At 47.9% G+C, this 23,699-nt stretch overlaps 1 protein-coding gene across 1 annotated transcript in view; it reads right to left on the bottom strand.

Annotated features, from left to right (window-relative positions):
* USP7 (ubiquitin specific peptidase 7) overlaps positions 1-23,445 on the bottom strand; it is a 74,580-nt gene extending 51,135 nt beyond the window's left edge. Inside the window, exon 1 of the mRNA XM_075437042.1 lies at positions 22,889-23,445. Within this exon, the coding sequence (XP_075293157.1) occupies positions 22,889-22,961 (73 nt within the window). The 5' untranslated portion in view covers positions 22,962-23,445. The remainder of the gene's footprint in view (positions 1-22,888) is intronic.
* Between the last annotated feature and the right edge of the window lie 254 nt (positions 23,446-23,699).

Raw genomic sequence — 23,699 nt, 5'->3', positions numbered from 1 at the left:
TATGAGCAACTTACAGAATTGGTGATTATGCTCCCATTAGCACCCCCCTCTTCTTGTGGAAGTACAGAAAAGCACACGCCTTCACCACCTGGACCAGCATCATTTTCAGTCGTCAGACACCCACGCACGTTTTCAGAACTCACTCCTGTATCATTTTGGATGAACACAGTCCACAGTTTCAGCAAGTTTTGGGATATATCTATTAAAGTAAATACTGTGACTGAATTCTTGCTGTATACTTATGCAGCAAGAAGGTTTTGCACTTTTAAAAGTAATGTAAAATGTCGCCTTACTCTTCCTGAAAGCTGGGTTAGTACGATTACACGTAGCACTTGCCCAAACTAGCGATGAAGGCAAGCTGATCACGTATAGTCACTTCGTTACAAAGTCAAAATATCACGCGCCATTATTTCAGATTCTGAAATTCTGTCTGCGAATGGATTCACACTCACAGCAAATGCTAATTGCACTGCTTACTCCTGAGCTCAGTCTGGAAGTACGCTAAGCTTTGCTCACACTAGCAGCAGCATGGAAAGGTAGCATATTAAATCTTTTTTTCTTAATACTGACACGATTTTTTTTAAAACTGTTGAAACACTGTGGTGCTGTCCATGTTAGAGTTCAAATGCAAAAATAATTTCCTGACAAAGAACAACAATGGATGATAATAGGGATTTTGCACCACAACTAATTTTACACACACTAGGAGGAAAAGAAATATTAACTTTTAGCCTCATATCTTAATTTAGCTTTAAACAGGACAGATCACTCTGAGCTAGAGAAACTGTGCAACGTGCACACGAGAGACCTCATACCTAGGATCTAACACCTTCAGCATTTCTTCCTGTCATTTTCAGTAATGCTTTTATAGCTCTTCCTTCAACACTGGATTTGCTAGCGTTGATCTTGTTTTACCTCTCCTTCCTTGTGCTTTCTGCTGTGCAGAGCGATGGACAGGTATGTAAAGTAGGTTCACGGGAATCTTAGCGGTTACAGGTAGGTAGTAGTTTTGAGACTAGGCTTTCGTGAGAAGAGGGAAAGGTAAACAAATCAGATTCAGAAGAATAACTGTAAAAACTGTTGTACCATTGTGAAAAAGCAAGCAAGCAGAGTTAATGGTATTTCCTTCTTGTCTGACAACACAAGCTTAAATCCAGGCTTCTTTACTGAAGAGTAAAGGGGTCTAAAGCAACCATGCTCACAAGAAATTATTCCTTTTAGGTTAACTATGCAGCTACTAAACCTGTTTTAAAGGTGCCTATTATAGCAAAGCATATGAAATCACCAGCCAGATCACCTACAAACTTGATCTGGTACTCCTGTGGCGAACCTAGGGAAATGAAAAAGCCCCCTCGGGTCCAGAGACAGCGGTGCTCAGCGCCATGCCATGGGATGCACGCCCTGCACAGCTGGGACGCACAGCTGGACAGTCTCGGGCCTTCCCAAGCACAGTATCTGACCACACCGTTCCTGAAGCGGTGCTTCGATAAAAAACTACTCCGGGCTCTAATCAGCAGAGTGCGCTGAGTACTACCGCAATCGGAGCTGTAACAGGGAAGCAGAAAGATACCGTTTGTAAGGGAGAACTGTAAATAAAGCCTGCGGCGCGTGCCGGTTTGGCTCCTTCACGTAACACATGAACAGGTTAACAACGAGGACGAAGAACACAGACTGGATACGTTCACTTCAGCGAAAAGGTGACTAAAGGGGATACGGGACATGCCAGCCAAATATCTGGAACAGCATGGAGGGGGGGGAACAAACAACAGTCTCTAGGGAACAATTGTTTTCTACTACTTGGAATACAAGGGGCTTTACATGGAAGTACCAGAATGCGAGTTTAAAGGAACCAAACACAACCCTTTCTCATGCCACGCGTGAAACTTCGGAAAGCTCTGGAACACTCTGCGGGCAGACGCCGTGGAGGCCCAGCCTCGCGGCTCCCCGATCTGTGCACGGGCTCTCGGCATTTCAGAATGCCCCGCCTGCACACGCCCGATCGCTGCAAACCAGCCGGCGTTAGCAGTATTCCCAACCTCCCAGCACCCAGTGCCACAGCTGCACTGTGTGTTACACAAAATAACCCTTTTTCTTTTCACCTGCCCTCTGATGTTACATTACAGGTTCTCCAGGTCCCAGACCACTTGTGTTTCACCTTCTCCTGCCACCCTTGCCTTTCAGGCCTCCAGCACCTCAGTTAGCCACGACACCATGGCCAGACAGACGGTTCCCAGTCCACTCAGCCATTACTGCCACAGCAGCCATCTGACACCTTTTATGATCTTTCTTCTCCTCGATGTAACTTCTCTACTTCTGCTACACCTTGTTAAACTGGAGGAGGAAAGCAGGGCTGTTAACCAGGCTGTGCAGAAGCACAGTGAGCTTACACAAAGCAGACATTATTCCCCATTCACTTCGCAGGCAAAGCAATGAATGGAAGCAGATTCCATCCGGAGCAGTGAAAAGGCAGGGAGGCAGGCTCAGACACCCTCGGGGTGAGCACAGCGGGGAAGCCAGCTCACCATACCTCCCCTGCCCCACACACGAGCATCTGCTCCTGACACAGACCTCAAGACATCAGACCCCAGGTTAATCAATTTTTGTTCAATCCAGCGTGGCTAGCCCTACGCAAATACGCAGGGTTTCCATAAGCAGCTTTTGAATATTCATTCTGAAAAAACTGTTACCAGCCGAAAGATCTAAAAAAATAATAATAAAATCCAGGATTCCCGACTCAGAACACAGTTTTGTACTGTCTATACACTTCATTGTTGGAAAAAAAATGCGTATTGTAGAAGCGTTCAGCACTTTGCATGCAAAATAAGAGCGCACCCGAGTCATGCTTCTCTTCCACTTCAAGAAAAACAACCCCCGTGGCCAAGAAGCATCCAACTTCAAGAAAAGCCCCTGGACAAGCCCCTGGACAAGCCCCAGGCTCCTACCCAGCCCTACGGTCACCAGCCCAGCATCAGAGCTCCCAACGGCTTGCTCTTCATCCGAGGGTGCTGTGCGAGGAGCAGCATTGCTGGCCAAGCACAGAGCCGGTCCGGCTGCCGTGGGCCTGCCCGGAGCTGATAAACCCTAACCTCAGGCCTGGGTCGCTTGCACATGCCTAGATGAACCGCAGGGAAAATGACAACACCAATTAAACCATGCAAGGTTTGGGGGCTTTTTGTTAAGTGCTTTACGTGAACTGATCCACACGCACGTCCTGTTAACAGGGGAGCATTTACACCCTCTATTCCCAGAGATACAAGGAGCACCGCTGGCAAAATCCTTATTTTCTACTGAAACTCAGGTTTCGCTATGTTTATTAAACACGTATGTTTCAAGCATAATGGTAAACTACAATTTTAAGCAACTCCTACTACAAAAACAAAAATTCTACACTTTGGGTTAATTTGACCATTTGTTTTCACTGCAATTAACAAGAAGTAATTCTACCCTCATCTAAAATTAACAACTGCGGAATGAGCAAAACAAAAAACATTCCTTTTCCAAATGGGATGCTTTACAATGAGCTGGACAAGAAACTGTTTTTTTTATTCTCTATGACACAGATTTCAGAGTTTGCTATTCTCCACCAGTTCCCTGAATTCCTGAAGGACATGGTTCCCAGAAGTTTCTGAGGTTGTCACTTTGCAAGCTCAATTTTGCAGCCTCGCCTGCTAGCGTTGTTCCACCTCCAGAACCTCCACGGAGCCAAAGAGGAGGAGCAGCAGGTGCCTGGACGCGGGAGGAGTGCCTCGCTGGGATGGCAGACGTGGCGACGGCCGCGGCTTCGAGCAAGCGCAATGCTGGGGCTTCTGGCCCAGGGAGCGGGGACTGCGGGGCGCCTTGCCCCATTCCGCCCCCTCGGCACCGAACGCCCCTTCCCTACATCACAGAATCACGGAATGCTTTGGGTTGGAAGGACCTTTAGAGGTCATCCAGCCCAACCCCCTGCAGCGAGCAGGGCCATCTTCAACCAGACCAGGCTGCTTCGAGCCCCATCCAGCCTGGCCTTGGATGTTTCCAGGCACGGGGCACTGACCACCTCTCTGCGCAGAGAGCTTATCAGAAGGGTCCCCATTTTGACCGCAGTCTCCACGGAGGTTTCGGGGTCTGGACACTTCCCTGAACTACAGCCATTAAATTCCTGGCCAGCCTGCATTTCCCACACCACCTGCCAGCTCTGCCTCCGCCTGCTCCGCAGCACCAGCACCCGCCAGGATGATCCCACAAGCCTCAGCAGAGGACGGCACCAAGCGTCTTCTGCCGTCTTGACAACAGAACTGTCAGCTCCCAAAGCAGTTCAGGCTGTGCCCAGCATTCACTTTTATATAAGATTTAACCTTTGTTTTCCTTTCCCTTTCCATTCTGTCAGGAACCTTTCTACCCCCAAGTGTTAATGCAGGGAAACAATTATTTAGACTCTGAGAAAGTGATGATTATTGTTATAAAATGTTCTGAAGATCAGCTTCTCCTTGCTGCTCTGAAGACTTTACTGTACTGCAAACAATCAAATGTTAGCAGACGCCAAAATTAGCACTGAACTGTGTTAATTATTTAATACTGTCTACATGAAGAGCAACATCCTTCAAAGAAATAACACAGCCAAAAACCTGTTTTATACAGAAAATATATGGCATCTTGGGTGTTAGCTTCCATTATTTACCCAGGAATTCTGAAAAGAATGCAGAAGAGGAATTTTACTGTTGTCAGTTAAGCACTCCACTGCCCATTTTATCACTTTTTTGTCAACAATTTTAAGTCACTTTTTTTTTTAAAGGAAAACAATAGAAAACTTAAGTGACACAAAGAGCTCCTCCTGTTTAACTATTGAAGTGTTAAACACCAAGCAGTTGTTCTGGTGCCAGAAAGGCTGCCACGGGACCACGGAGCCAAGCCCGCATATTAGTTAAGCAAACACAACCAGAAACGAAGTTCTACTTTGTATTGTAGAGAAAACAATCCACGTACAAATACAGGCACAACGGTGCACACCTTTCGAGGCTCGCTTTCTCTCCCAAAACCTAACACAAATGCACTGAAATGAATGTGGCAAAGCAACCAGCGTACGCGACCATACCTGCATTAGCTGAGAACACCTAAATTCAGGTCACCACCATTAAGCTACTTGAAATACAAACAAATATAAATAAAAAAAATAATTACAGATAAACAATGTTATGCCTGTAAAGCAGCAATCATTTTTAAAACACTTTACCACAGATGGGGCTTCTCGAACCGTGTACATCATACGGTAACATTTGCAGCTGCAAACTTCAAAACGATGTGGTTTATGCAAATCATGCAAACAACTATTTTAGAAACAGAAATTTGAGAGAGAGATTCAAGAAATGAGGCCTTGCACCCATGTAATTTAGACTTTATCTTGCAGTGCAACCGAGTGGATGAAGGGTGGAGGGATGATGCTTCGGGTGGATTTTATTTTCTGTGCTGGGGCTCTCGCATATTCCAGGGCTCTCATTAATTCCCTAGCATGTCACCACCCCAAATAAGCACCCGAATTAGTTTTTCCCTGAAAAGGAAGACAAAACAAGTCGGTCAAAATTCTTCTTTTTCTTAGGAAACCCAGTTACCTCACATGTGGCGGCAGTTAGAACTCGCAAATTTTTGAGCAAAAATATATTCTGAAGTTGTACTTCACTGTTCACATGTCTGTTGTGTATTTACCTTCTTATTTACTAAATATCACATTTTACTTTTCATTTGGTGAGCCAAGTCCTCAGACAGTATTTCAACAGCTTTCTGGACAACTATTCTTTGAGCACCAAGGCAAAAAAAAAACCAACCTGAAAATGTGCTTTAGAACCGCTGACTGCTGCGTGTCATCCAGTGAACAACATCTCTCTTACGCTCTGCAAAACACCCTAATTCCACAAACACACTCCCAATCTCAATACGCTGTTCTTCCTGGCAAATCTTCCCATCTACTTCTATTTTTGCTCCATTGCTAGTGCCACTCATCTGAAGCAAATTTTGAGGACTTCCAAAATTCATGACTGCCCTCCTGCTTCGCCTCTGGCTAGAAGCTGGTATCAACATCACGGAATTAAGCTGTAGCTCAAATTCCTTCTTTTCTTGACAATGAGTGATTCTTCCCTTGTCTCGGGTAAACCGTAAGTCCCTTAAGTTTTCTCCCCAGCCTTTGTTTTTCTCTCTAATGAGGTGGCACTTGTGGCCTGTGCCACCATCAGCCGCTACAACCTGCACACAGCTGGCACGGCAGCCCTCGCTGCTCGCCCTACGCAAACGCTCTAGCTGGTGCCTGTGCGCTGCCTGCTAGAACCCGTATCCCACAAACGCTCTCAGTGTTTTGAGTGTACCCTTGGAGCACGCAAAAGCAGATTTTTTTGTCAGTCCTCCTCGCCACTGGCTCCTCATCTCAGCTCCTCTCTTCTTCCTGGACTACTTTTCTCTGACTTTAAAACCGCTGGCAGCTCTCCTTGGAGGGGGGTAAGCACGGGACAGTGCAGGGCAGTGGATCACAGGTGAGGAGAAATAAATCCAAACACAGAGGTACACCACAAAGTGCCTAGTATTCAATTCCTGGCATGTCCTCAGCTCCAGACCTTCTTAAAATAAAATAAAAAATTAAGAATCCATAAGGATGTTTCTCCTTTCAGAAGCAGAGGACACAATTTAAGAGATCTTGCTCATGAAATAAAAGCACGTACAAAAACAGTATCTGCAACTAGTGCGCATTATTTGAAGATTTCTCATCTAAAGTCACTATTTTTTTAGTATCTTGAACAGACACAACTGAAGGAGAGAACTTCAGCTTAAATGCCATTACAGTCAGGTCTGACCCAAACCTGACACGAGCTCCAGGTGTTACTGGTCACAGTCAGAATAAGACCAGAGACCAGACACAGTAATAATTTAACGGCAACTGTTCTCCATGCAGGAATACCTTTCTCCTTCCGAAAGGGGAAACTGTCTTTCAGAAAAAAAAAAAAAGGAAGAGCCATGCCATGCCTTTGCAATAAAGAGTAAGGAAAGATACACAAGATAACAAAGACAAAATAGACTGGGACTGAAGAGAGAATGATTCTTTTGCCGGGGGTTATCAGGAAGGAGAAGCTGCACTGCGGGACAGAGCACTCGGACCAGCAAACCGACCCTTCGATGCAATATTCAGCTTTCACCCACAAGCAGCAGGGGCCTGCAGGTAAGCGGCAACGTGCTGTGTTCACCAGGGCATTAACACAAGACCGGCATCCTTTCAGCAGCAAAGCTACACAAAAGGAAATTTATCTGTGCACATGTAACAGGAGAGTCTTTACCTGTTTAAGCTTGTTCTCAAGCCCCATCAGACACAATATATTGTCTAGATTTTTCTCTAGCAGATATAATTTTTTCCCCTATTAAATCCTTTGACCATAAAAATGTTGAAATAAAGAAATAAACATACACGTGTTTTGATTTGCTTTAATTCATACGGTCAAATTCAGGTATTTTAATGTCCCTGTGGATGCTTTGCTATTGATGCGTTTTCAGCACACTTTTTAAGATCAAAGCAACCCCACAAGCCCAAAAGGAGAGAGGCACAGACAAGGGAGAGGGTGGGTAGATGTCTGTCTCGCTTTGGCTTGGACAGTCTGGGTGAATGAGAGACTACACTGAACACGCAGACGATAATCTGTGGGATGCTGGAGACCTCTGGGATTTGATCAGAGAGCTTCTCTCCATCTGTCAGATCTCCCCATGGTCCCCTTCTCCCGGCCAGGCCCTGGGACCTCACCCACACGCAGCAGGAGAGAGGCAGTCCGTCGCAAGCATCGGGCTCTAGGCACAGGAAAAAGAAAGAGCACGCCCACTACTACTGGGCTGCACCACCCAAGGCAAAACCAGTGCTCCTGCACTGTTTAAACCACTGCAAACGACATTCTCTTCTTTGAAAACTAAAATATTTGCTTCAGAGCAATAAATGACTCCAGAACAAAGAGAAACACCTCTCAACGTATCTTACAGGCACCTGGTTTCAGTTTTACTGTTGCTTCTGCCATCACACCTGCCTAAGAGACGCAGTGTTCACAGCCAAATTTGGTTTTAAAGCTTCTGGGAGGTGGCGAAAGCATTTTCTTTTCATTATTTTCTGCAAATGCTATTAACAACCAACTCCATGTATTTCACAAGCACACACAGAGGCTATGAATGTAAGAGCTGCAACGCCAGCCGTGCTTATTCCCTAGCACTTAACCCAACCCAGCATTCTCAAAGTCCGAGCATGCTTCGGCTCTCTGCAAGCCTCCTCCTCAGGCAAGGCGATTCCAAACTCAGCCCGCCACACCGTACCGGGAACATCCACCCGAATGCCGAGTTCCAGCTCTGCAGGCACAGGAAAGGTTATCCCAGAGTCCCCGCGAAATGCCCCCCATCCATGTGCACCCCGGCAAACAAAAACCCGCGGCACCAGTATCCGAAGCACTCCAGCAGATTACAGGGTCCCACCACAGTCCAAAGTCACGGACCTGCATTAAGTGACAAACTCCTGCTACGTGACAGTACTGCCTGCACGGCACTAACTGCATGTTACAGCTACTGTTTGAGGAACAGTTTTATTATTTATTTTCCTATTTATTTTTTAATGTACAAATATGAAGTATTTTTTACGGGAATGTAATTTTTGAACACACAAAGAGATTGCTGGGCATGCAAAGTTTACATTTGATTTCTGTTTTCAATTTTAACACATATCTAGTAGGTAAAAGATGGGATCAAACAAGATATAGCTTTTTTTTGTTCTACGAGTGATGAGCAAAAGCAGAGACGATAGGAATTTTTTTTAGTATGACTTTACTATCACTAACACTGTTACTGTAACAGTTGATTTACACGACTACTTTATCTGGGATCACAGAAACGACCCCTACACTTCAGTTCACATAGTAGTGCACTCGATGTGGCCAGGTCTCAGACTGAGCTCTACCCAGCAACAATCCCAGTCTCAGCAATAGCGTCTCAACACCCAATCACCAGAATCTCCGCTCATGCAGGTTCACAGCCCTTGTGATGCTTTATCTGAAGGTGGAAACAGGGTAGGAAAAGAAAAACAGTAGAGGAAAAACATGAGGTCATTAGGGATTACCAAGACTATATTGCATTTTTGAGTTTTGTGTAGAAATACGGAGCGGATCTGTGGCAGCCACACCATGTCCCCGACACACGGCAGAGCCGTCACTGCCAGCGGTGGGTCCTGCTCTCTGCACTGGAGTTTTTAAACTCCTTGCCATAGTAACACACATTTCCATACAACTCCAGCAACTTAACTCCAATCCTTGTATTTGATTGTTGTTGCTTGAAAAGCACCTCGAAACGAACTGGTAGAGCTCTGGGGAAAGGAGCAGGGACTTCTCGCCACTACAAGCAGCATAGCTACTGTAATTTGTATTTTCTCCTCCATGTCGCAACGCAGCAAGTGGTTAGACCATCCGGGTAGGCCATAAACCAAATTATCCAGGTATGCCCAGGTACTGAATCACTATTAAAATACCATCTTCAAAAAACTTGCTGCTGATGAATAGGACAGGGACAGTCCAAATCTCTCTGGAGGTCCCGGGGTGGGGGCTGCATGCATTCAACCACCACACCTGACTCATAGTTACAGACCTCAGTGAGGGAATTCACATGTGAGAGAAGGATGGTATGGCAAGGAAAGCGTTGCAGCTCCCAGAAAACTCTTGCCCACCTCAGTACAATCAAGCATACAGCTATCTTTTGAACCAAGAACAAGGCACTCTTCTCCAGCTGCTCTTCTGAACTGGGCCAGTAGGTAGGTCAAAATTATTCTTTTGGAAGTAGTGAACTCTTTTCAAAGCTTGTTCTCCCAAGGCACCCCTTCCCCTGCACCCTCACCCAGGAAACACAGGGGCATAAAGTCGGCTTCTGCTGTCCCCGCAATGGGTCGCTCAGCTGGGACACTGCTCCCCAGGAAGGGTGCTGCCAGTACAGGACGGTGCCCTGGCTAACTGGGCCAGCACACCATGAGGCTACGGGGAGCTTCTCCCCGCTGGGGAAGCAAGTCACTAAGTCAACCACCCCTCCCCAGATCTCTGAGCACGACATAGAAATCAAAGAATGGCTTTAGAACACCGAGAGGCTAACTAGCTTCTTATCGTACGCAACTGCCCATATTTAGGGTAGAAATAACCCATAAATTACCCAACAATCCCACTTAAAAAAATTTCTTACTTCAGAAAACACAAACATTTCTCTATTTACAAAGTTGTATCTTGCCAAAATTTCAAATACTTTTACTGTACACCTATCCTTTGATTTAATACAGCATGCATCCAAGGCAGGTAATATGCATTTCAAGGTATATTAAAAATGAGAGATGAAAAATTAACATTAGCCCAGTTTATCTCTGCCAATATTTTCCTCCAGCTACACCACCTAGACCCTGCCTAGCATTAAACCAGTTGGCACTAAGCCAGCTTTATATTCTCAAGCCTAATCTGTGAACCTGATGCTAATAGCACTAGGTATACTTCAAGGTGAATTAAAAACCACTGAAATTTCACACATCTTCTCCTGTAAACTTTCCAGACAAGGAAACGTGCTAACTCTGAAATTTCTTTTAACAGACCTGTTAAAAAACTTGTGTGATCCAGCCACATCGCAGAAACCAGTGGCTCCTGTTTAAATGAGGGCCACGACACTGGCCAGAGAGCTGGGCTGACAGAACAGCTGCAGCGGGCACCGACTCCAGGTCTGAACACGACCTGGGCAGTTTTAGCACCATGCTGAAAACACGAGAAGAAAAGCTCGTTTGGACAGGAGGTTAGAACCCCCACAAATACATCTAGATTATGATTTGAGGTAACTGTCTGCGATTTTCACAGATACTTAAATCAGAAAACAGTAACCCATGTAGTATAGGTGAGAAAGCTGACGATTCTTCAGATGTATCTTCAAGCTGGAAAACGCAAAAGACTTTTTAGCTGCAAGGAATACCTTTGTGTGGGGGGAAAAAAGATAAAAAGTAACAGAAGCAAAGACATTCAGAAGCAGACCTGCAATGGGAATAATTTCATCCCCAGCAGTGGTTTGCACCTGAACAACATTCAATTTTTATAATGGTAAAACCACGCGCCTGCACTAAGAGCTCTAAGCTTGGATTTGATCCTCCTCCTTGGAACCCTGCTACAGCCCCGTCTCTAATGCACCTCCTGTGGGAGACAGGCCCAGGTGTCAAAGGGGCTTGGGAAAGATTGAAAAAAAAGTTATAGCAGTTAGTAACGGCTTCGGAGTCTTCTCTCCCTCCTGCCTCCTCAGCCAAGCTGACCCACTTGTTTGTGAGGCCAAACAATAAAGCTCAGTGAACTGAGCTAGGTTAAAAGTGGTACGGTCGAGACACCAGAAGGATGGGACGCCATCCAGAGGGACCTGGACAAGCTGGAGAGGTGGGCCTGTGTGAACCTCATGAGGTTCAACACGGCCAAGTGCAAGGTCCTACACCTGGGTCGGGGTAATCCCCGCTATCAATACAGGCTGGAGGATGAAAGGATCGAGAGCAGCCCTGCTGAGAGGGACTTGGGGTACTGATAGACGAAAGGCTGGACATGGGCCGGCAATGTGCGCTGGCAGCCCAGAGGGCCAACCGTGTCCTGGGCTGCATCAGGAGAAGCGTGGCCAGCAGGTCCAGAGGTGATTCTGCCCCTCTACTCTGCTCTGGTGAGACCTCACCTGGACTACTGCGTTCAGCTCTGGAGCCCTCAGCACAAGAAGGACATGGAACTGTTGGAGCGGGTCCAAAGGAGGGCTACAAAAATGATCCGAGGGCTGGAGCACCTCTCCTATGAGGACAGGCTGAGAGAGTTGGGCTTGTTCAGCCTGGAGAAGAGAAGGCTGCGGGGAAACCTGATTGCAGCATTTCAGTACTTAAAGGGAGCCTATAGGAAAGATATATCTCTACTCTTTTTAGTAGAGACAGCAGTGACAGGACGAGGGGTAATGGTTTTAAACTAAAACAGGGTAGGTTTAGGCTGGATATAAGGAAGAAATTCTTTACAATGAGGGTGGTGAAACACTGGAACGGGTTGCCCAGAGAGGTAGTGGAGGCCCCATCCCTGGAAACATTCAAGACCAGGTTGGACAGGGCTCTGAGCAACCTGATCTAGTTAGTGGTGTCCCTGCTCGCTGCGGGGAGGTTGGACTAGATGACCTCTAGGGGTCCCTTCCAACCCAAAACTTTCTATGATTCTACGAAAAATAAACCCAAAATAAGGAAGTGATTTTAACTTCAGGTCTCTCCATTCATCTCGTTTACGATGTGCTCCCACACAGTGGTGTCGGGGCAAGCAAGGAGGCAGAAGCGAGGTGCACAGGTCACAAAAACCCGCTCTAGAAGATACCTTTTCTCTGTAGCAGCGTTAGAGTGAACCGGACATAAACTTCTCCTGGCTCCCAGGAGCACAGAAAGGTAATTTGATATAATAAAGTCTGGTGCCCAGACCAAAATCCAGGACCTTCCCTGCAGTTTGTGCTGAGTTTTGGTTTAGACTCCTCTCTGTTGCAGGCACTGTCCTCAGCTGGACGGCCACGCAGCTGGCCGCCTGACACTGTACCGGCTCAGACACTGTGCGGAGGGGGAGATGTTTGATGTCTCCGAGCCCAGAGCGGTCCAGCACGCACAGCTGCTAACTGCGAGTCGGCCTCCGCTGTAACAATTTAAGCAAAAGCTAGGTAACAAAAATAATATTCTTAAATAAAATGTGCCTCGATGATGTACTCTGTGCTGAATTTGGTGCTACCAGTATAACTTTACTAGCAAAAGCATGCATTTACACATTTGGACGCATAAGGCATCAGGAGGGCTCCCAAGGCTCACGTGCAGACCTTGACTACGTTGTACTACAAGCAACCAAATACTTTTCTTGGATTTGACTTCAGTTTTGTTCTTCAAAGGTGCCTCCAAGTATCTAAATTTTGATTCACCTCCATTACGAGTTTGCAGTGTGGATTTATACCACCACTTCTGGTGTGAGCACGATTTGTCAGACACCCAACAGATAAACGCAATGCAGAGAACCACGAGGCACAGGCTCTCGCTGCATTAACATTAACACCTCTCAGCTCATTGTACCCAAGGCTGCTGCTGAAAGGTCTTAAAGAATTAGTTAGAATGTTGCCTTAATCCAGCAGGAGAGGTCACTGACCAGTAAGGCTGAAGTGCTTTTATCCCAAGTTTTATCCCAAGTCTGCAGACAGATGGAAGGGTTCCACGCGCACTTCTCCAGCGGCAATGCCACCACGCCCAGCCCTCAGGCCCATTCGCACCTCTCCGCCCTGCTCCTCGCCAGAGCCAGCCCAGCTCTCCGCTCCGCTCCAGGGACTGCAGAACCCACCGGTTTCCCTGCGTACCCCCGGTAACGTTTGACTGGGTATCTCTGGTAACACAGAGGGGACAGAACAAAGTCACAGCTGAGAGGGGCTGCTTATGAACGGGCAACAGGCACAGGCGAAATGAGACCCACTTTGGGGCAACTTTCTAAACATCATTCCTCTACTATGTGCTGTTATCAGAAGAGGGTTTCCCCGGCAGAGCTCCACCAGTAAGCAAACGAGCTGCGCAACTTTCCCTCCTTCTGAGGGAAACCCCAAGAACCCTTTCCAGCATGGACCCTATCCCTCCCACGCCAACCCTCCCCTGCTTTGGCCGATGCCCTTCAGGGCACAGGTTGTGAGCCCAATGAATAAAACAGGTTAAAAACCCACAACAAGTCTGCTGAGTACAAAAAATCGTCTTAAAATCAATACAGAACTGAAGTAAAACATTTGAAAAAAAACAATTATTATCAAATCCTGCAGTGGAACTTTTAGAATAAACCACTTCAAAAAAAAAGTAAGTTTCGATTTCTGGCAGATTTTGGTTTGATTTTACTGCTGCTTATTTTTAATTCCTCAACTGTAAGGACACTTTAGGAAGGAAAGGGGGGGGAAAAAGAAAAAACCCAAAACTTAATGCTTACAGTTACTACCTTCGTGGCACAACGGAAATATTGCAAAGTGTTATACTAGTTTTTAAAGAGACTGTTTTTTTGGCGCAGGGTTGAAGCCCATGAAGTATCTGAAACAGTCAGACTGAAACAGAGGAGACAAAAACCACACAGGAAGAATGAGAAAAGGGAAAGGAAAGCAGCAGAAAATTGTGAAACATCACTACTGTAATTGCTACTAGCAAGGAGGGCTTTGCATGTGGCTTGTGACCCACTGTTTAATTCATATAATTTACAGACACGTTTGAGTTCTGTGTTCAAACTTCTAACAGTATCTACTGTTCTCCAGAAATTGGGTTCACCTCTCAATATAGTTAAACAACTACCACTTAACCAGCTGAAAGATTCTTTAGAAGAGGTCAGTTCCTTGCTATTCCCAGTGAAGAAGGAAATCTAACTATCCTTAGCTTGATTTAACGAACAATAAAAGAGGGTTCACGCAGCCCCTGCTGAAGCAGATTTCCTTTAAAAAAAACAGTGCATCTCGCATTGTCTTAGGACTTGCAGCCTGCAAACCCCCGCAACAGCATCTGAGTGTCCAGGCAGCTCTAACCTCTGTAGCAGGAGCAAACCAGCCATCTGTCTAAACGGAATAGTTAAGGTGTGCTGTGAAGGCAAATGTGTCTAAAAACTGTTACTCGATTATGGTTACCAGAAACACACTGGCGGTGTGCAACTGAGACGTATTTCACTACTCCCAAACAGCAACAGCAAAGAGTCAGCTGCAGCAGGCGAGCTGCCTGCCTTTATGAGCAGGAGGGGAGAATGCAAGCTCTTCACCACCTCCAAATGCAGTGATCTCTGCTCTCCACAAAACACCAAAGATGACGCAGAAACCGCCATGCCCTCGGACTAGGATTGCCATCTCTGCCTTGACTGCCTGAAACAAAATGTATTTTTACATGGAGGGGGGAAAGGTAAAAAGAAAAAAATAAACAAACTGATCACTCCTCAAAACACTTCTTAATCTCTTCATTCTTTTCCAGTAATCAGGGGCCATCAAGGCAAAAAACTGCAACAGGTTACTGACGAAAAACTGTATAATGCGAAACTAGCACAAGGGTTGAACGCAGACACTCCTCTAGTCATCACGGGGCTGGGGCAGCCGGGTGGGACCAGGTCAGTAACCATTCCTACCGCAGCCGATGGATAAAATCACGACGCATGCAGCGAGGCCTGAAAACAGCGATCCCAGGCGCAGGGTGGCCACCCGCTCTGATCCGAAGACCTACAAACCAGAATGTTCCCATCCCTACAAGCCACAACCGCTGCCACTGCCACCGCCGCGCCCAGCACCGCGGGAGAACCACACGACACGTACAACCCTAAAACGCCTCCCCGAAAGCCCTCATCCTCTACTCAGAGATGAGGAGGGCACCAAGCGGGGGTGGCAGCCTGCCCCAGCGCCCGGGCAGGGCGGCTTTCTCCATAGCCACGGGCCGGATTCCTCCCCCAGCCCGCAGAGCATCCCCGAGCCGCTGCCGGGGGACCGCAGGCGAGACGCTCCGGAGCGCAGACAGACCACCGCGCTGCCTGGTGTGGCCCTTGGGTGTGTAGGCCACAATTTATCCAGCACTTCCATGGCTCAGAAGCAAGTTTTACAGCAAAAAGTTCCTATCTAGCCATGGAATAACATGTTGGTCTTACAGCAGGAAGTCAGTTCCTTTTCTTAAAAACATAATTTCCCTTCTTTTTATACGTATATCAACTCCTTTACTAATAAATTTACTACAGATTTAAAGCCGATACGCTTTCAATTCACAAATTATCTGTTTTCTGAAATAAATTTCCACCACTGATCTCTGATCTATTTAAGGGTAAGAACATTAAGCCACCAAGATGGATTTGGAATTCAAAAGCTTTGCCAAATTTTAATAGGCATTTGTACCCTCATACTTTCATCAAAGTTCTGCTGATCAGTATCAGCGATGTCAGAAAATAACTCTCCGAAATATACAGGAATGAAAATCTCTGTTGTGGAAACACACGACCATTCCTTTTTTAAACACAGCTCAGCAGAAATTCATCTAATTGTTGTATTAGTGCAACATTGTTTTAGAGCCCTAAACCAAAATTTTCCTTAGCTCTTTACAAAAAACACTTGCATGGCTGGAAATGCCGTATTTTTTAAGAACAACCTTACAGTTGCACCTTGTGAAATAACCATATGATCAAGCTTAGAGGCACGGTGAACACCAGTGATACTCCTACGCATCCGTTCCTATTTACACTAGGAAAAGAGAGATGATGAAAAACTACCTGAAGAATTTTCACAGACTTCTGCATTCAAAGCAAGCTCTACCGGACCGCATTCAACCCCTTGACATACAAAATACAAAGCTCTGTTTTCCAGCACTTTTATGAGGTTTCATATCAAAGAGGTGCGGACTGTATTAAGAAAAACTCCTCTCCTCGGCTGCAAAACACTGCAGTACTGCTAAGGAAAAAAAAAAAAAAAAAAAAAAAAATCATCTATTTGGAACTTCCTTCTCCTGGGACACTCCAGCTCACTCCCCACATCGCCTTCCTCTGGCTTGTGGTACAGAGCTCAGTCGAGGCGCCAGCTTCAATGCAGAAAACCCCAACAGGTTCAGGACGCCTGGAAGCCAGTCTGTCTCCGCACACCAGCATACACACAAGGGTAAGCCGAGGTGCTAGTGTTCTCTCTTGCCCAATTTAAATGGGATGCTCCTGGCACGTCTTCTCTGTGCAGCATCGCTCTGGAGCTTGCTTTACAGCTGCAGTCAGGGAAAACTCCAGGTCTGAAGACACTGAACACCCTGTTCCCCTAAGATGTTTGATGCTACGAAGCACGACGGTTTTGTTTAGATCTTCAGTATTAAATGGGTCAGGACTGACTTATTTCAGCAATGTTTAAAACAGCTGTCAAACAGCAACTGAAAACAGAAACTGAGATGCTATACTTGCATCACAGAATTTTAATTTTGTCAAAAGTTTACCATGTAGTTTTAGTCTCCATATTTTTAAAAGATTTTGCTTACCAGATACGCATATGCTGTTAAGCTGAACAGTCAAGCCGTGTTATTCTAGATGCACGTCAAGTCCAATACACAATTGTCTTCTAATGCGGCTTTCTATTTGGGAGGGAATCCCAAAGATTCCTAGGCACTACTTCCCCAAACTGCGAATACTCCGTAGAGTTTCAGTATTTTCAAAATCCGTCTACTGATTTCCAGAAACTTAATTATTTCTAGTTGACAAAAATCTCAGCCTTCCAGTGAAACCAGGCAAATGCAAGTCAGAATAAAGCACTACTTTCAAGCTGACCATTCTTCATTTTGCTGGCAAGTCATTTGAACTCCATTCAGTGTCTCTAAACTTACAGTGCTTGCTTTACTACAATCAGTAAGCCAAGCTAAAAAAAACAAAACAAAAAAGGTTTAGCAGAAATATTAAAATGTGTTAAGTCTAAGCTTGCAACACGACACAGAGATACACTGCTCTACAGCCATTGCCACCGATTAAGTGCACTTTTACTCTTCTTGCTAGAGTATCAAAGTCAAACGCTAAAACCATCAGAGCAAAACACATTATCTTTAGTGACCAATAAAAATAAGTTTCTGAAAACAACACTGCATATTTAATAACCTGGCAAATAAGATAACCCCATTCTACTTGCCAAGATGCTTTATAATAACTGTTAATCCTGTTGCTGGGAATGTCAAACTAGCACATAGCATATTTTATATATATTAATATACATGTGTATTTGATGAGAAAAAGCACGCTTTCTATGGATTACTAATGCCCTGTACAGCAAGCCACCCAACGTCTTATTCCTTCACAATCAACGTTCTACAGCCACAAGTTACAAAGTCAAATTAAACAACTGATCTGAGAAGCACAAACTAAAGGAAACAATGCCCTATTTTAAATTTATTATCAGTTAAGAAGAATTGGATGCTTCACAAGCTCTAAATCAGTTCATTTTCACCCTTAGCCCAAATATTGAATGATGTCATGCAAGATGTACTGGCTAAACTGGTTTAACTGCTACAGGCTGGATGCACTGTTTAGATTTTCTTGTGATAAATTACTCAGCAGCAATGACACTGATTCAGTCAGTCTCAAACAACTATCCCCATCTGCTTTTTCAAAGTCTGGGCTTCTATTACTCTTACACAGCTTGCCCCTTTACTCAGTCTAGCTGCCTAGTAACGACGGGGAGCAGATTTTACCTCGCTTCTGAATCCAGTCAATAGCATAGAACACTGGAGTGGAGCGAGGAAATCCAACATACATAGTTCATCCTGAATAGTGTGCTATCTGCACTTCCCCCTGAATACTACACACATTTTCCACTCTCTCACTACTTCCACTTCTCCTTCACAGAAAATGTACTAAATCTGATGACCCACTGAGCACCCAGTCCACGAAGAAGGCACAGAACAAATGCTAGCCACAGTCAGCACTCTTCAGAAGCCACCAATGCCGCTTTCTCGGGTGGCACGAAGCAGCTACCAGAGAACAATGCAAGGCGCATCTTTTCCCAAGGCCAAGCACACCATTTCCAGAGGTCCCAAACATCATCATCACCGGGAACAAGAGGCCAGGCCTGGTTCTTCACTCCAGGTATAACCTCGGAATTAACTTAATTTTCCTTGTTCTCTGCTGCATCAGCACTTTAATCTTCCCTCACTCGAGCACCATCTATTTCGTGGAAAAATGTCAAGGCTGGAGAGTGGAACAGGCAGGAAGAGCACGTAAACAAGCAGCTATCCAGGGTCATACGACGAATTCAGTCTGCGTATTCTCCTCTCAAACACACAGCCCCACTCCATCACCACTTGACTAGAAGCAATATAGAAGGCAGCGAAGGGGCTCAGGGAAAAAGAGGGAGAACGGCGTGGAAGCAGGCAAAAAAAGAACAAAACACTGTGTTACATATGTAAATGATATCAAATTGCCAGTAATGGAGAATATTAACAACGACAAAATATGAGAGGGAAGTAAGCATTCAGAACTTAGGCAAAACAGTAAGTTAGTTCTGTACTTCAGACCACACAGTGGGTCAGAAACCCAGTAAGTTTTGTTGGTAGCGAACAAACCAGGAGCGAACAGCAAGTAACACAAACTTCCAGCTGCACGGAAACTGCAGGAAAGGGCAATTTCAATCTTTTCACACACACACACACACAGAGGCATGTCAGTTTGGGGTTTTTTTCTTGTTCTCTGTAAATATCTTGCATCTTTTCACCTGGAATTCAAATCTCAACTTTAAATTGCTCTAACTAGGGAAAAAACCTTTAAAAGACGGTATTGCCTGAGAGGCTGCAGAGCTGCCACCAGGAGAGCGCGAGTGCGCAACCTGAACTCCCAGTTGCTGTGTGCTCACGGACTGCGACTCCGTCCCGATAAGCTTCTGCTGGCTACTTCGGAAGAGAAACCTCCATAATGCAACACACACGTAAGTACACACGTAACTAGGGGCAGAGGCTGAACCTACAAAAAAGTTCAGAAGCAGATTCGAAGTATAAACAAGGGAAGCTTACAGTTATCACGGCTCAAATGAGACTTTTCATGGAAGAACTATACGAAACACATAACTGTAGATTTGTATTAAGCCCAGTTCTTTGAAGTTCAGACACACTGAGAAAAGATGTTACAGAGGAAGCATATATAAAGTATCAGGCCTTGGATTCAATTACACTTTATAGCGCAACTCACTAGCAACTAAACAGCCTAACTCTTGGCGTGATAAAGCAACCCACATACCCTACTCACAGTACAGACAAACTATTATTTCTTTTATCCACTAAATTTATTTAGCATACAAATAAACTCTTTGGAATTTTGACAGGACAATTTACTAATCACCACCCCAAACTGTTAATTGATCTGAAACTCTGGCACCAGCAGCTCACGTGCATGGTACCGCCCGGTTTCGGCCCAAAGGCAGTCACAATCACCAGCCTTCACACAGCAGCAGATGAGGGGTGCTCGCAGCGTCCACAGCCAGCGACAGAATTTGGCCGGGCAACTGCCAGCACCTGCGTCAGCTCAAGCTGCCCCTCTCCTTCCCTCCTGCCCTAACGCCAAACCTCCACCGCATTTGTACAACACCACACGGGGCCAAATTAAACACCTAACGACATTTTGAACCCCCGCTTTCTGTTTTCAGTTTTGATGGGTTTACAGTCACAGGGAGGTGCACTGGCCCCGTCGCTGGCGTGGCACACGAGGTGAAAACGAGCGGCAGCGAATGCTGCCAGCGCTTGCCCAGCTGCCCCCCTCAGCCAGCGAAGCGGCTGCCTTCAGCCGAGGGGACGCAGCCTCTTCCAACAGTTCTCATAAATGTAACATTTCTCTGTCCAGGTTTCACTACCGCCAATCCCCAGCAAGCCCACCGGTGACGGCACACAACATCCACAGGTAACAGAAGACCAAGTACACAAGGAGGTGATTTGTAACACTCCAGCATTCGAGCCGGAGTATCGCAAGCAGGCCAGCCTGCACACCTGGGCCTGCTGAGCAGGTACCTTCCCCTTAGCAAGGCTGTCGCTGCTTCTGCCCTTCGTGATGCAGAGATTAACCAATTTTTCTTTCTAAAGGACATGTCTGTCTCCCTCCCTCCTGAAGTTCAATAGCCCTGTCTAGTACTACTTTCGCTTACAGAGCATCCATAAGGTCATCAAGGAAGAGTAAATTAGTTATAAAGGAAAAGTAAGGGAGAGAAACAGGGACATGAGGGCAGGCGCTCAAAACACCGTATCCGATTTAATCCTAAGGAGTTTAATTCCACACTTGTACTACTCAGTCTGAAACAGTTATTTCACTCACAAAAAATTGTTCACCCGGCATAGCCGCGCGCAGAATGAGTGAATCTTCACATAACACGAAATCAAGATGCGCAATTTCCCACTGCGCATTCTTCACATACCTCCTGAATCTAATCTGATCTCTCACTGAAGAATGGCATCTGACACTGTTCCATGCACGCTAAAATTAAGCTAACTACATGTTATTAAATATTTTCCTCACTGCTTGAAATCATCCTCTCCAGAAAGCACAAGCACCCATACATTAAGGTGATGAAAACTGTTTTACATGCTAAACGAATAAATACCCATGACAACAACATTTATTAAAAGTTAGCAATAACCTGATCTCTGCAATCTTGTAAACCTAATACATTCCTAAAGAAAAATCAAATATTGCCAAAAAACCTCCAAAGGCTAAACCTTCTTAGCTTTGTTTTTGCACAAATGGACAGTTCTGTAAACTCTCACAAACCAGCAAGTTTGTAGCATCACCCGAAATCAGCTGTGCGGCGGCCTAACAGATCTCCGATAGATTTCCGAGACGACGCTGTATCCTCAGCGTCGCTACGTGGACACACGCAGGGGCTCCTTCCTCACCCCTCCAACGGAGATGGCCACAAGCCTAAGACTTCCACAGCCAGCAAAAGGATTTCCGCGTGTATTTTGGACTCCTGTATGCCCGCTGACACGGCAGGGTGCAACCCGCAGAAGTCCAGGGCATCTTTAAACTGCATAAAAACGTTCACTATTTCACAGTGTGCCCAGCATGGTAGAGCATCAAGCCCACAAAAATAAAAACATTAAATACCGTCAGTATTCTAAAGGACTTGAAAGGGACAGAGAAAAAGAAGGGGTTTTTTTAGCCTTGCTAAAGGCTATCAAGCAATCTGCTGGGAATATATAAGCCCCCAGACGTTAATATTTGTACGCATACAAACAAACACGAGGTATGTTTCAAATCACCTCCTTTTGTGCTTGTCACATCGTATATAAACACCAGTTTGGAGATATTTCTAAAACAGAACCCAAAACAGTCGCTCTGATAGTAACTTTCAGCTATTATTTTATGAAAGACAGATTTACGTCCAAGAAAGCCAGACTTTACGCGACGCCCTTCTCCTCTCGCAGCGTAGCCCGACGGTCCCCGGGCAAAACTCCCCCGGCAGCACCTCGCTCGCCCCGGTCCGGCGGCAAGCTGCGCTCGCCAGGCCACCTCTCACCTTCCCGAGCCAAACAGCTTCCCCCGGGCGAATACCGAAGTCCCTGTCGGTCACAACGGTCGCGACAGAGCCGGCGTCCCCGGCGATACCCGGGTGTCGGTGTTTCCGACCGCGCACCGCACCCGCGCCCGGCCTTCCCCGGGGCACCGAGCCCCGCCACGGCGCTGAACTCGGCCCAAGGGCGTTCTCCAGCAGGGGGGGCGTCAAAATAACAACACAAGGCCAGAAACAGTAATAAACCGAACCCGCAAACCCCCCAACCGGGCCGGGGGAGCGGGGAGGGAGCCCGCCGGGGCTGAGCCTCCCCGGCGCGGCCGCATGACGGTGCAGGATGCGGGCCGAGGGCTCTGCGGGCTCCGCACATGGCCGGGCGCAGCCCGCCGACCCCGCGCCAGGCCCGCCCGGCCGCCGCTTCGGGAAACCACCCCTCGGAAGGAGGGTTAATTAAAAATGGCGAGCGGCGTGGCTCGCCTGCATACAATGAGCGGCCGGGCCCGCGCCGCCCCGCACGGCCCCGGGCCGGAGCCCGGCGCCCGCCCCGCCGCGGGGAGCTGGGGAGGGGGACCGGGCCAGGCCCCGCGGCCCCCGGCCCAGCCGCGTCCCCTTCCCCCCTCCCCGAAACCGCGGCCTCTTCGGGACGGACCCCCACAACCCAGGGGGGGGCCCGCCCGCCGCGGAGTCCCCTTTTGTGGCAGCGCTTCCCCCGCACCCTCCCCCTCCCGCGATGCAGATTGCTGCGGAGCACCCCCGCTATTCCTCCCCCAGCCCCGCACCGCCGCAACTTTCCCCGGCCAGGCCCGCGTTCACCGCGGCGGGAGCACCGAGGGGGACGCGGCGCCGGGGGAAACTCTCCTCAGAGTTGGGGTCTCGGCGTTACCTTCCATCTCCATGTCCTCGGGCTCGCTCAGCTGCTGCTCCCCGGGCTTCTGCTGCTGCTGATGGTGGTTCATGTCGGGCCGGGGCTCGGCGGCGGCCTGGGCCTTTCCCGCCGGGGGCTGCAGGCCTGAGTCGGGAGGAGAAAGGGCGGAGGAGCGGCGGGGCCTGGGCAGCGGCCGGGGCTGGGCGCCCGCCTCGGGGGGCTGCGGCTGGGCTCCGGCGGGCAGGGAGCGGGCAGCCGGCGGCGGCAGCGAGACGCGCACGTATTTGCTCGCTATTCGCCCAATCTCGGCGGCGGCACCCGGTCGGGGGGGAAGGGGTGGGGGGGAGGAGGGACCGGCCGGGGGTGGCGGTGTCCCCGAGGCCGCCGGAGGGGAGGGGAAGGGGGAAGGGGGGGGGGGGGGAACGGGAGACCAGGAGTCAGGGCCCGGCGGCGCCCGGCGCGTCCCCCTCCCCCGGCGAGGTGTCCAAGGCGCTGCGAAGTCGGGGAGGCGCCGCGGGGCCCCTCCTCCGCCCTCCCGCCCCCCCCAGCGCCCCGGCCCGGCCGCTGCCCGCCGCCCGGCCCGCCGCTCCCGGCCCGCCGCCCTCCGCCCCTGCCCCGGCGCGCTGAGCCCGCTCGGCCGCCGCCAGCCCTCTCCCGTCTCAAAATGGCGGCTGCGGTAAGCGCCGTGAAATGTCACATCCGCATGAGGGGCAGCCCAGCGAGCCGGGGAGGAGGCGGCGCCGCGGCCGCCCCGGGAACAGCAGCTGCCGCCACAGGAGGCCGGAGGGGCGGGGCCGCGCTGCCCGCCCGGCTCCACCCGCGCGGGGAG

Source organism: Opisthocomus hoazin, chromosome 15, assembly GCF_030867145.1.
Source record: "Opisthocomus hoazin isolate bOpiHoa1 chromosome 15, bOpiHoa1.hap1, whole genome shotgun sequence".
In the NCBI taxonomy this organism is placed as follows: domain Eukaryota; kingdom Metazoa; phylum Chordata; class Aves; order Opisthocomiformes; family Opisthocomidae; genus Opisthocomus; species Opisthocomus hoazin.
The sequence above is the reverse complement of the archived record's forward strand: the minus strand, read 5'-3'. Positions and strand labels throughout refer to the sequence as shown.